Consider the following 13,041-nt stretch of genomic DNA (forward strand, 5'->3'; position numbering starts at 1 on the left):
TTGTGATAGCAATTGAAAAAGTCTATAAAGTTTTTCAAAAGAAAAATTTAAGGATGAGTGTTAGATATTTTAAAATTATCAAACAGTCTTAGCTATGTTATGCCTTGAAAGATAAAAAAGGTTCATGAAGATTAAAATTAGCATGAAATTTTAATAAAATGTTGTTGACTTATAATAAAACATAGTACAAAATGTTTTCAGCACTTTAATATCAACTCTATTAATTATGGGAAAATAAAGCTATTTTGCTCTATCATTATCCACTAAACCCAAGTGTTTCTAGTTTCTATTTGCAGCTCAGGGTGGCCTTAAACTGAGAATCCCCCTGCCACAGCCTGCCAAGTACTAGACTTACAGGATCCATTACAATTACAAGTGTTGATAGTTCTAAAAGTATGTTAAAACCCATCCTTGGCCAAGCATAGTGATGTGTGCCTGCAAGTGCTTCATCTGGGAGGTGGAGGCAGGAAGACAAGGAGTTTAAGGTCACCCCTCAACCACTGCTGGTAACGTGTGCTGTCAATAAGCACAATACAGTTCTTCACCAGTGTCTTGGTGTGGACAAGCTCATTATTGGATGCCCTAGCAAAAGTTCCCCACATCCAATCTCAGGGTGTACCACTATGCACTCCTCCTGGGCTGCAGGAAGGGGTTCAAGCTGACTCCTGAGGAGTCAAGAGATTTTAAACAAAAACAATAAAAGAAAACTCAGAAGAAATATGATGACAGAAAAAAATAACACCAAAATCAGCAGTCTCCTGGAGAAGCAGTTCCAGCAGGGCAAGCTTCTTGCCTATATTGCCTCAAGACCAGGCTAGTCTGGTCAAGCCGATGACTATGTGCTAGAAGGCAAGGAGCTGGAGTTCTGAGGAAGATAACACCCAGAAAGGCATATAAACCATCATTCACAGCTCATGTTAAAAAAAAAAAAAAAAAGGTCAGACTCGGCTATACAGCAAATTCAAGGGCCAGCCAGTCTGAGCTACAAGAGACCCTGTCTTAAAAAGAACTACAATACATACACACACATCAACCTTTTCAAAATAACTTCTTAAACTTAATACTGATAGGCTAACATAAAGTTCCCATACCACCTTTTGTTAGGAAAGCTAGCCAACATTCAAGGAAGTCCTTATATTCTAACCTCCAAAGTTTTAACACTCTTTTCACATCAATTTCTAGAAACAGACATTTTAAATTAAGCAGTGGCTGTGGATAACCTGTCAAAGCAATCTGTTAGTCCACTTAACTCTGTCTTATTATGCCAAGGAAGTAAAACAGCATAAAGCACATGGGCATGACTTGGTGTGGTGGCACAGGCCTCCACTACCAGCAGTTAGGAAGCTATGGAAAGAAGATCACAAGTTCAACACTTGTCTATACTATATTTACATGGAGAGTTTATGGCCAGCATAGATTGTATCATACAGAGTTTAAGCTAGGTGGGCATGACTGTCTTTGGTTCTCAGCCTCACACCCCACACTACTGACATTATATAAAAAGGCATGACTTTACTCCCAGCAAAGTCAGGTGGAACTCTGTGCCTGGTCTGCAGAGCAAGTTCTATGAAAGCCAGGGCCACACAGAGAAACCCTGTCTCAAAAAACAAAAACAACAACAAAAATTAACTCATATCAACAAAATATACCATCCACTGAGTTATAGCAGACTTAGCCTTGCAACAGATAGCCAGTCGAAGCCCCTATATGCCATTATTCAACAGTTCAAAGGTTAGGAAAAGATGATGCTTACCTCTGTTTCCCAAATTCCTTCCAGAGGAAAATCCACTTCTCATGAAATGATCTCTTCCAGACGGTCCATCTTCCATTTCTAAAACAAGTAACATTTCATCATAAGTCAAATAAAAATGCATATCTAAATAAACAAATTTAAAGCCTTTTCAATGTGCTATCCACATAACAGAAATTTTATTTACCAACAGGTGACAGATCCAAGCTACTTGGGAGGCTGAGGCAGAAGGGTGACAAATTTGTGAAAACTCTGAGCTACAACGTAAGTTCAAGGCCAACATTAGCAACTGATTGAGATACTTTCTCAAGACAAAATTAAATTACAGAGGTAAGATTGGGTTAGGATGTAGCTCAGTGGTAGAGTACTTGTTTAGAATGCATGAGGCCCTAGGTTTAATCTCTAGAATAAGATGATGACAACAAAGAGCCTAATTGAAAAGTGAACTGTATGTAACTCTTTAGAAGAATATTCTGTTTACGAGCTTCTACAAAGACGCATTCACCTGCCTAGAGATGGCTCCAGCCACAATGAGCTGAGCCCTCCCAAATCAATTAGCAATAAAAAAGTTCCCCCCACAGACATACCCATGGGTTAATATAAGCAAAGTAATTCTTCAGTTAAAAATCTCTCTTACTAAGTAACTCTAGGCTGTGTCAAGTCAACAATAAAAAACTAACCAGGACACTCTCATTAATTAAAAGCAAGACACAGTATAACAGGATTCCACTTTTTGAAAATGAAAAGAAACCAGATCAAGTATAAACTTAACAGAATGAAAAAGTATGGAAAACAAGGATAGACAAGAAAAAAAAAGCAAGTCTGTCAATAAAAAGAAATATGTAAATATGCATCCATAAAATACAACCAGAATTTGTTATAATTATATTAGAACATACAGAGAAATCTAAAAATAATCAAGAGTTACTGTCAGTGGAGGCTAAAACTTTTGGGGCCAAGATTTTGGATAATTTAGGAATAATTTTGTTTCTTCCTTTCTACCTATTTAAATTTTTGACAAGACTTATCTAGGTTTCAGTTTTACTTTACATTCACTTGACTAAAATATGCTGCAGGAAGAAAATAAACTTTCTAGGTCCAAAAAAGCTACATTTACAATCATAAAATAGGTCCAGCAAAACGGGTCAGTATAGGTACTTGCAAAAGCCTGGCAGCCTAGGTTCGACTCCCAGAACCCATATGGTGGAAGGAGAAAACTTGATTCCTGCAAGCTGCCCTTTCCTGAACACTCCTACTTTGCAGCATGCATGCATGCCAACCCCAACATACATACAATAAACACATATAAAATTTAAATAGTATTTAAATTTTTAAAATTTTTAAATATTTAAAATTTAATATTTTTTTAAAATAGTTTAATTAAAACACACACACACACACACACACACACACACACAAAGGTACTTGTTATCCAGAATAGAAGCAATTATTTCTCACATGATTTCATTCATTTAGCCTAAGGATTCATAGATCAATAAGACTTTTTAGTTGGTGGTCATTTCAATCTAACTTTTTAAAAAGTCCCCGATAACAGAGCATTATGCACTCATATGATACAGGCCTACTTCATCCCTTTAATAAAACTGCCTTTTGTTGATACCCCAAAAGAACCAGTTTTCTGCTGGTTACATTACCAAGAAGTAACTTTTACATATTTGCCTTTTTCATGTTTAAAAGATCTCAACATTCATATGGAGGAAGCAAAATTACCCTTTTGTTATTTTTCAGGAGGCTTTTTTTAATTTTTATTATTAGTTACATTTTATTAACTCTGTATCCCAGCTGTATCCCACTCCTTCATTCTCTCCTAATCCCACCCTCCCTCCCTCATCTCCTCCCTGTCCACTGATTGGGGAGGACCTCCTCCCCTTTCATCAAAAGCCCCTTTCAGGAGGCTTTTGAGAATCTGATTATATTTAAATATTTGTAAAGAAGTGCTCCTTACAGCAGCAAACATTTATAAACTTTGTCAAAACATTAACTTTGAACTGAAATAGCTGTAGGATTTAAATTTGCTTTAACCTGATAAACTGAGTCTCCAACTCACCTCACATTCTATAAGCAACCCTGACAAAGTTTTATTTTTCTTCACTTTAAGTCAGGTTCCCGTGAGCCAACTGTTCCTTGACTATAAAATGTTTTTACCTCATCCTCTAATTTTTAATGGGAAAAAATATAAACTGAGTATGTCCCTACGCCTCGCATTTGACTGCCTTAAAATGAGCAGTAACTCAAATGCACAGACAGCAACTTGGAATTCACTAGAAGTACAGCAGTCTGGTTGCCAGTGGCTGAGAAGCTATTATTTTAATATAAACAGAATTTCAGTTTGCAAGAATGAAAAATTCTCAAAGTATATGGAAGATGATGTAGTAATGTAAATGTGATTAATGCCAGACAACTGTACATGTTAAAATGGTGAAGATGAAAAAAACAGTCTTGGGACTGCAGCAATGGCCCAGCAGTGAAGAGTACTTACTACTTACTGCTCTTGCAGAGGAGCCAAGTTCAGTTCCCTGCACACACACGGCAGCTCACTGGCAGCTCTAACTCCAGTTCCAGAGGATCTATCAACTTCTTCTGGCTTCTTTATGTGTCTGGCACATATATGCTACACTCATATACATGCTGGCAAAACACTCATCCACAAAAATAAGTCAATCTTTCCTTTTTAACGGCGAAGATGAGGCCTGGAAAGATGACTCAAAAGTAGAAGAACTTGCTGGAAAGGCCTGACTTTCCGAGTTCAATTCCCAGAACCCCTAAGGGTGGAGAGAATCAACTCCACAAAACTGTCCTCTGGCCTCCACACACGTGACAGCACCCACATACATACGATGCACACAATAAATAAAAACACTAATGGTGAAGATGGTCATTATAATGTACATTTTACCATAAGAAAAAAAAATCTTTCACTGCACAGTAGCAATCACATTTCAGCCTGTTTCAGGCTTCAACAAAAGACTGCTGCCAAGTACTAGCCCATTTCCTAGCCCTTCTACCGTGTTACATACACATTAACCCTATAGGTAGTACACATGCAAATAAACATCCCAAATAAAAAATAAAAGAGAAAAGGGTTAGGAGCAGCAGAATAGGTTAAGACTTTGTTTTGAAACTTATCTCTCATTCTCTTGAGAATTCAGTAAATTAGTTTTCTCATACCGTCCCCCTCCCAAAAAATTCATGGACATGTCTGGCTTAAACAGTTGTTTGGGCACCAATCATCATGATTGGAACCTGCTTTAATAATATTACTATCTATCCTGCTCCTTATTATTAGAAGACCTGATAATGCTTTAGCAACCTGAAAACAAACATGCAACCTTAAGGCTGGAAAAAGTTTTACAACTCACTAAATTAAAAAAACACTCTCTCTAACACTATAACATCTTTAGCTACAAGTTACCATATTCCAAAATATCCAAACTACGATGGAGCCTCATTAGAAAAACTTAAAGACACACTCTTGTCAATCTACCCCCTTAAGTATTATATAAAACCATAATAACGAAAAAGAAAAGCCTTCTTGCCTTAACACATACCTGATGATGAAGCTGAAGTCCTGTTAAAAGTGTCTCCATTTGCTCCAGAAGAATATTTATCCTGTAAGAAAGAAAAACAAGTTTTCTACTCTGAATAATAACATGTCATCCATTTCACAAACAAAAACTGGAGTCCCTTTTTCAGGAGAAATATATTCTAAGGCCCTCAGTGCCTGAAACCACAAGTAGTATCTAAATTCATTTGTATCTTCTCTCTCTCTCTCTCTCTCTCTCCCTCTCTGCCTCCCTTTCCCCCTCTCATATACACAGAAGATATGAGATACTTTTCTTATACATGTATACCTACAATAAGGTTTATGGATCTGGCACAGTAAGAAATGAAACAACATGACAATATACTATGAAGAATCTTAGTGTTCTTTACTCTTGTGCTGTGACATATATAATGCTTATATGAGATGAAGTGATGTGGATGAAAGACATCATGTTCAGATTGTGGGCCATAAACCCATATTGTCATACAGGTAGTGTATACAGCATGGATACAGCAGACAAAGGGATGATTCACTTTCTGAGCAAGACAAGGGGGGGGGGACAGTGGGAGGCTGTACCATGCTACTCAGAATGACAAAATTTAAAACATCTGTTATTTACTTCTGAAATTTCCCACTTAATATTTTTCATCATAGTTAACAACTGGTAACTGAAACCATGAAAAGCAAAACTTCAGATAAAGATTGATTACTGTATAATTGAATACAAAAACAACAGTAAACAGTGAGGTTTTCTTGGTCACTAGTTAGGTCCTTACTAGTTACTCCAAGACATAGTAACTTAATGTTGTAAGTGTAACATATGAATTTATCACTTCAAATTATTAAATAATAAACTACAATCAAAGGCCAATTCTATAAACAATTTTACTGGAGTACAGCAATTCAGTAATCTATGACTATATCAATAGCTGCAATAGTCAAGCTGTGGCTGAGACTCAATCACAGACTAGCACTTTAAATGAAAGGTTTGCTGATCCACATACTTGAAAAGTGTGAACTATTATTAAGTAAATAAACCAATGACAATACAAAATATTGTTTGCAGAGCTCCATATTTCACAGAACACTTACCAATACTACAACTAGAGTAGAACACAGAACAACCTTCCTTCAGATAAGTTCATTTAAGTACCAAAGTTGGAAAGAGTGCACCAAGGTGGCTATATTCAACTAGCAGTTTTCTAAAATCTTTTTCATAGAAGAAACTAAGCGACGTTTAAAACTTATGTAGCTCAAGAACCATCCACTATTTTCCAAAGTTGTTATTAAAAGCAAAAACATAACAGTGTTACTGAAATGCTGGAAAATACTGGAAAACTGGTATAATAAAAAAGCCAGATACTAAGAATGATCCAACCAGCCCTAACAACGAACAGGATACTATCAGGGAAACAGAGCAAAAATCTTACTGGTTTAATGTATCTAAATCAATAAATGGTAACAGTGCATTTCTGCAGAAAACTGTGCATTTTATTACTATATTTTACCTCAAGCTATGAAATTTAATATTCATATATATTTAACTTACAAATTCCAAGGCAAATTGTGAAATAGGCACATGCTTACAGTAGATAATAATGACTGTAAATTTAGGATGTTCTTTATACTACTCTAATTCATCCATATTTTAAGTTTGGTTCTTTTCAAAATATTTTTAAAGGAAAACTCTACTCCATCTAATCATTAACTCAGATTATCCTCCTAGTGTTCTCCAGCTGTTGCCTACTTCTCTGTCTTACTTAGAACGTTTACAGCTGCTGCCTCCCTTATTTCCCTCAAAATATGCCCAACCCAGCTTCCACACACCTCTGACCTGAAATGCTTTTTCTTAATTTATTCTTCTCTCATACAGTACATTCAAAACCCAGCCTGCTCCTCCCTTCCTCCCAATCCCCTCTCCTCATCTTCCCTCTCCCTTAGGATCCACTGCTCCTCCCTTGTCCTTCAGAAAAGAGCATGCCTCCCTGTGGTATATCAACTGAACACAGCTTAACAAAAATGCAGTAAGACCAGAAACAAACTCTCATAATCAAGGCTAGACAAGGCAATCCAGTAGGAGAAAAAAGTCCCACAAGCAGGCAAAAGTGAGAGACATCCAACTCCCACTGTTAGGAGTCCAACAAAAATTCCAAGCTAAACAACCACAGCCTGTATGCAGAGAGCTTTTCAATAAGGGAAATTCCAGGGAGTGGGCCTAACTAAAGGCCATGTCCTGGTCAGTATTTAACAAATTTGGTCCAAAATGGTAGAATTGGCTTTTCTACAGCAAATCTCAGGATTAACACCTTTTGTGTCCATGTCTTCACATGCAAAGGCACTGAACGTAAAAAACAATTTTTTTCTTGCCAAATTTGTTCACCCTCTATAAAAGCCCCATTTCATGAAACAGCAAATCACCAACTAAGAGTTTAAGTTATAGAACACAGTCATCATTCTCGATCCCTTTCCTTCATTACCCAAATCTATTCCATTCAGTCCTACCAACTTTATGTGCTCAACTACTTTCAGTTGAGCACATACTTTTTCTTTCTTTTTCTGACATCAGGTTGTACCGCTGTCTTATCTCATTGTGCTTTAGTCATACTGGCTACCTAAGTTGCATAATGGCCACCCACAGACATCAAGTCCTAATCCTGGCATTTGTTATGGTTTTTGTCATTTGAGAATTTCATATGTGCATACAATGTGCTTTTTAAATTAATTTATTTTTTATTAATCACAGTTGCAATCCCACTTTCCCTCCCTCTTCTCCTCCCATGCCCCTCCCCCAGTACACTGATGACCTCCTCCCCTTCCATCTGATCTTAGTCTATCAGTTCTCATCAGGACTGGCTGTATTGTCTACCTGTATGTCGTGGTAAGGCTCCACACCCCACAGGGGAAGGTGATCAAAGAGCCACCCACTGAGTTCATGTCAGAGACAGCCCCTGTTTCCCATTACTAGGGTATCCACTTGGAAACTGAGCTGCCATGGGCTACATCTGTGCAAGGGTTCTCAGACAATTAGGAATAGTGCTTCCTAAGATACAGCTAAACTACTTCTAGGTATATATCCAAAAGATGCTCACGTATACAATAAGGACATTTGCTCAATCATGTTCATAGCACTTTCATTTAAAATAGCCAGAACCTGGAAACAACCCAGATGTCCCTCAGTTGAGGAATGGATACAGAAACTGTGATACATTTACACAATAGAACACTATCCAGCAATTAAAAACAAGGAAATCAATGAAATTTGCAGGCAGATGGTGGGAACTAGAAAAGATCATCCTGAGTGAGGTATCCCAGAAGCAAAAAGACACAAGACACACATGGTATATACTCACTTATAAGTGGATATTAGACATATAATATAGGATAAACATACTAAAAGCATACAGTGTGTTTTGATCAAATCCAGCCCCAATTCCCTCCCCTTCAATTTCTCACCTATCCTCACACCACCACTGCTTTTTCCTCTCAACTTTAAGTGATATTTAGAAAGCCCTGAGTACTTATACTAAGTAAGTCCACTTACATACTAATGTAGCCAATGCACAAGTAGCCTCTCAGGGGCTGCTTCCCTGAAAAAAAAAAAAGAACTGACTCTCCCTCCCCCTGAAGAGAACTGCCAGCAGCTTCTCAGCTAGGGATGAGTCCCTGTCCCATCCATGCTGCTAATCCTAAGAATAAACACCGTATTTAAAAGAGGATCATAACAGATATAATTAAAGATTCTGATATAGAACTATCCTAGATTATCCACTTGAGTCTTAATGTGTCATCGCAGGTGTGATTAAGAGAGAAGTAATGGGAAAACAGACAAACACAGACACACACAACAATGGTTCCAGGGGCTTGGGGTGACACAAACACAAACCACAAGCCAAAGACTGTCTACATGCAACAGATGCTAGACACTACAAAGATTCTCTCCTAGAACCTCCAAAGGGAGGACAGACCTGCAGGCACCTTCATCTCTAACTTCTGGCTTCAAGGATGAGAGAAAAGGCTTAAGTCGTTTTACATTACCCAGTTTAAGATGACCTGTTACAGTAGTGCTCTGAAAGTAACACACCTGCCTTCCTAATGTCCTAGTATGCTGCTTGCTCCCTCATGAGTCCTTTGCACCTGATGTCCTGTTAAGACTCCTTCAAATCTAACCAGCCAGTAACTTCAGGAAGCCACCCCTCTCCACTTGATCTAAGACTACCCCAACATAACAGGCTCACACTCCTTCATTTTTATGGCTCTCCACTGTGCAGATTTAGTTGATTCTCAAATGTGCTTACTGTGTCTCCTAAAATGTCTGAAACAAAGTGTTTTACGTCCAGCACCATTTAAAGCACTCAGGATTAAGTAAAAATATGCTGAATAAATCATAGGCCATGTCATTCATTTACTTTTAGAACACCTAGCTAACTACAAGCCATTTGTAGTCTCTTGACCCACTCAAACACATTAATATAGAAATTTGAAAATATTTATCCCATAAAGATTCTCTCTTAAGCTATAAATAACTTTTGATGAATATATTTCTGTTTACCTGTATGCTTACTGTTAATTCTGAGATGTCATCTACTAATTTATTTTTTTATTTCATCATCTATTACTGCTGCTGTTGCTTAATACAATTATAATTATAAAGAGTTTAATTTTTTTCACTTTACTTTCAGGAGCTTTTCTCATCCTAAAATGTATCAAAAAGGCAAACCTGCCTTACACAGAAATGATTATTTAGAATTACTCTCAGTTAACAAAAAGCATCATTGTACAGTAATCAAACTGAATATCTAATACATTCATCCCAATAAGACAACAATGTACAAATGTGCAGCACCTGTGATTTCTGAACGATATTGCTAAACAGTTTTTCATAATTTCACACCTCTTATTCCATCCTTCGGTGATACATTCCCTTCCAGATCCAGATGTGGGAAGTACCAAGAGCTTTCAGAACACTCTCTACCATTTCAAAGCATATAAGCATATGTTATTATAGCTCAAAGAATGCTCACTAAAGTTCTGACCACAGGTACTATATAAGATGATAATAGCACAAGACTATTTCAAAACCGCTATTAAGTTCAAAATGGAAATGAAAATTCAGTGGAAACAATCAAAAGTGTCTTAAAATCTGAATAAAAGACCTTCAGTTTTCCACCATAAAAAAATGTTATTTATTCTTAACCTCTGCACTTTTTACTCAAGGAATCAACAATGTATTTTGTTCCTTCAAGTCAACAAAGCCAAGTTACTAACTGTAAAGCCAGCAAAAGGTGTCAAGGGTGAAGACCAATCAAAGAAACTTATTACAAACTGTCTCCATATGATGATACTAAATCATAAGGTACAATTATCAATTTAGCATTCTTGATGTCAGGGTACGTGGTTATATTACTGAAAAGTAGAGAGATTCCAAAAAGGTACATTTCAAAGATCTAACAACCTGCCAATTTGATAGCCCATGCCTATAATCCCTGCATTTAGAGGCTAAAGGAGGAGAAAGGGGAGGGGGAATAGAGTGAGGAGGAGAAAAGGAAGGAAAGAGGAGGAGAGAGAGAGGAAGGGGGAGCAGAAATTTAATAACCACCCAACTTCAGAAACAGTGCAGAAATATATACAACCTACTCCACAGTGCAGCATGCGGTTTAAAGAACATTTCATGACCAAAAAAAAAAAAAAAAAATCTGGAAGAAAAGTCAGGCAGATGACTTACAAAGTCCAAGTAGAATAGAGTCTTTATCAGCAAATTAACTTTTTATTATATAAATCTATCAAGAACTAGAAGGAACTGGCAGCAGTGGGGCACACCTTTAATCTCAGCACTCAGGAGGCAGAGGCAGGTGGATCTCTGTGAGCTGGAGGCCAGCCTGGTCTACACAGCAAGTTCCAGGACAGCCAGGACAGAGAAATCTTGTCTCAAACCCCACTCCCGCAAAACCAAAAACAAACAAACCCAACCAGAAAGAACAAGCCATTGAATATTCTCTGGACTAACATTCCCATTTTTGGAAAAGAAAACCCCAAATTAAATAACAAGCCATAGATACCAATGATAATATAATAACAAAAACTTGTGACTGTCTTAAACACCCAAAGAAAAATCACATATCTCAGTACATTCTTTTGAACAAAATATAATACTGTAGAAATTATTTTTAAGAAATTCATAATTAGTGCTGAAGTAAAAAAAAATCAAAATTGTTGCTATACTCATCATTAAAACTATGTAAAATATTTTTGAAAAACAAATACTAAAAATTTAATGAGAGCAAGACTTTTAGGTAACTTGTCTCTCTCCCCAAAAACGTTTATTTTTATGATGCAAAGAGAACTATTAAAATATAACATACACTAACGGTGATCATTTCCAAGGCAAGAAATATTACACATTCAGATTATTATTTGGGGTATTTGAATTCAAAACCCACCTATTACTGACCCCAGTTAGATTCAATGCACTGAATGTTTTATGTCTGTGTAAAATAAGCATTTCAGCAGCAGATCACTTAAAATCAGAAATGTCATACACACAAAATTCCTAATGTGAGAGAACTTCTGCAAAAGCAGTATCTTATAAAGTGCATTCCATCAATATGAAACTCCAAAGCTCCTTCTTTTGAGTTACAATTTTAATTCTCCAAATGCCATTCAGAAAAAAGAATATTTTATAGTCCAATATATTCTCAATGAGCTCCTTATGTAACAATACTTTTCAGAATTCAAAGTAAAAAAAAATTAAAAAAAAAATCTGGAAGAAAAGTCAGGCAGATGACTTACAAAGTCCAAGTAGAATAGAGTCTTTATCAGCAAATTAACTCATGGGCACCCAGAACCAAATCATTATTTCCAATTTTCTCTATACAAGTTATCTGTCAAGAGTTGCTAGCTCATTGATACAAGCTTGTGTCCACCTGTAAGTCCTAAATCATTAAGATTTGAATTACATTCGTAGTATTACAGCTTTTGCTTGTGATTATCACATTTCCATGTATACATTATTCAATCTGAAAGATAGCCTGCTTTTCTCATTCCCTATAAAACAAGTAATAAAAGTCACATGCAGAGAAACACTGAAACGGGCTATAATAACTTCACCAGTTTAATTTTTAAATGATAGAAAGGGTGAGTGGGGGGAGGGGTGTACACAGTGGGAGGTCTAAGAGGAGAGGAGCAGAGCAGCAATCAGGATGTAAAGTGAGTAAGTAAAAAAACTTAAAATCCACAACATTTAATGGCTCTCAACTATTAAGTTTTATTACCTTTTCAAATACAGGAACATAGGGAGACACATGAGGTTTGAGGATTTCTGCTTCCCAATCTTCATCTCCCATGGTAGCTTCAGGTCCCTTAAGAAAACACAAACAAACAAAAAAGCATTTTTTGGCCACGGTCACATCCGAATCGTTCTCTTTCAATTATGGGGCTGTGGTATATAGGTCAAAGACAATAAATGAGGCACAAGGCACTGGGACGGACCATCACCACCACAAAATAGTAATATATAAAGATTATCTTTTTGTCCCTACACACCACTTGCAACTACTAAACTAACGTGATGACCTTAGAAGCCTTTGGCTTCTTTCCTAAGGGCGATCTGAACAGCCAGCATTTTTCTCTTTCAAAGGCTGAATCAGTCGAGCAATCCCCATGTCCGCAGGAGCGCCTATTCTTGCCCAAAATCTGTTCTCCCTCAAAGGACTGCCCCAACGCTGTATAG

At 37.0% G+C, this 13,041-nt stretch overlaps 1 protein-coding gene across 1 annotated transcript in view; it reads right to left on the reverse strand.

Moving 5' to 3' along the window:
• Nucleotides 1-12,655, reverse strand: part of Ddx4 (DEAD-box helicase 4) — a 59,795-nt gene extending 47,140 nt beyond the window's left edge. The window contains exons 1-3 of the mRNA XM_060386153.1: nt 12,584-12,655; nt 5,320-5,380; nt 1,754-1,831 (exon numbers count right to left, since the gene is read on the reverse strand). Coding sequence (XP_060242136.1) covers nt 1,754-1,831; nt 5,320-5,380; nt 12,584-12,655 — 211 coding nt within the window. The remainder of the gene's footprint in view (nt 1-1,753; nt 1,832-5,319; nt 5,381-12,583) is intronic.
• Between the last annotated feature and the right edge of the window lie 386 nt (nt 12,656-13,041).

This window comes from Meriones unguiculatus, chromosome 6 (assembly GCF_030254825.1).
Source record: "Meriones unguiculatus strain TT.TT164.6M chromosome 6, Bangor_MerUng_6.1, whole genome shotgun sequence".
Taxonomy (NCBI): domain Eukaryota; kingdom Metazoa; phylum Chordata; class Mammalia; order Rodentia; family Muridae; genus Meriones; species Meriones unguiculatus.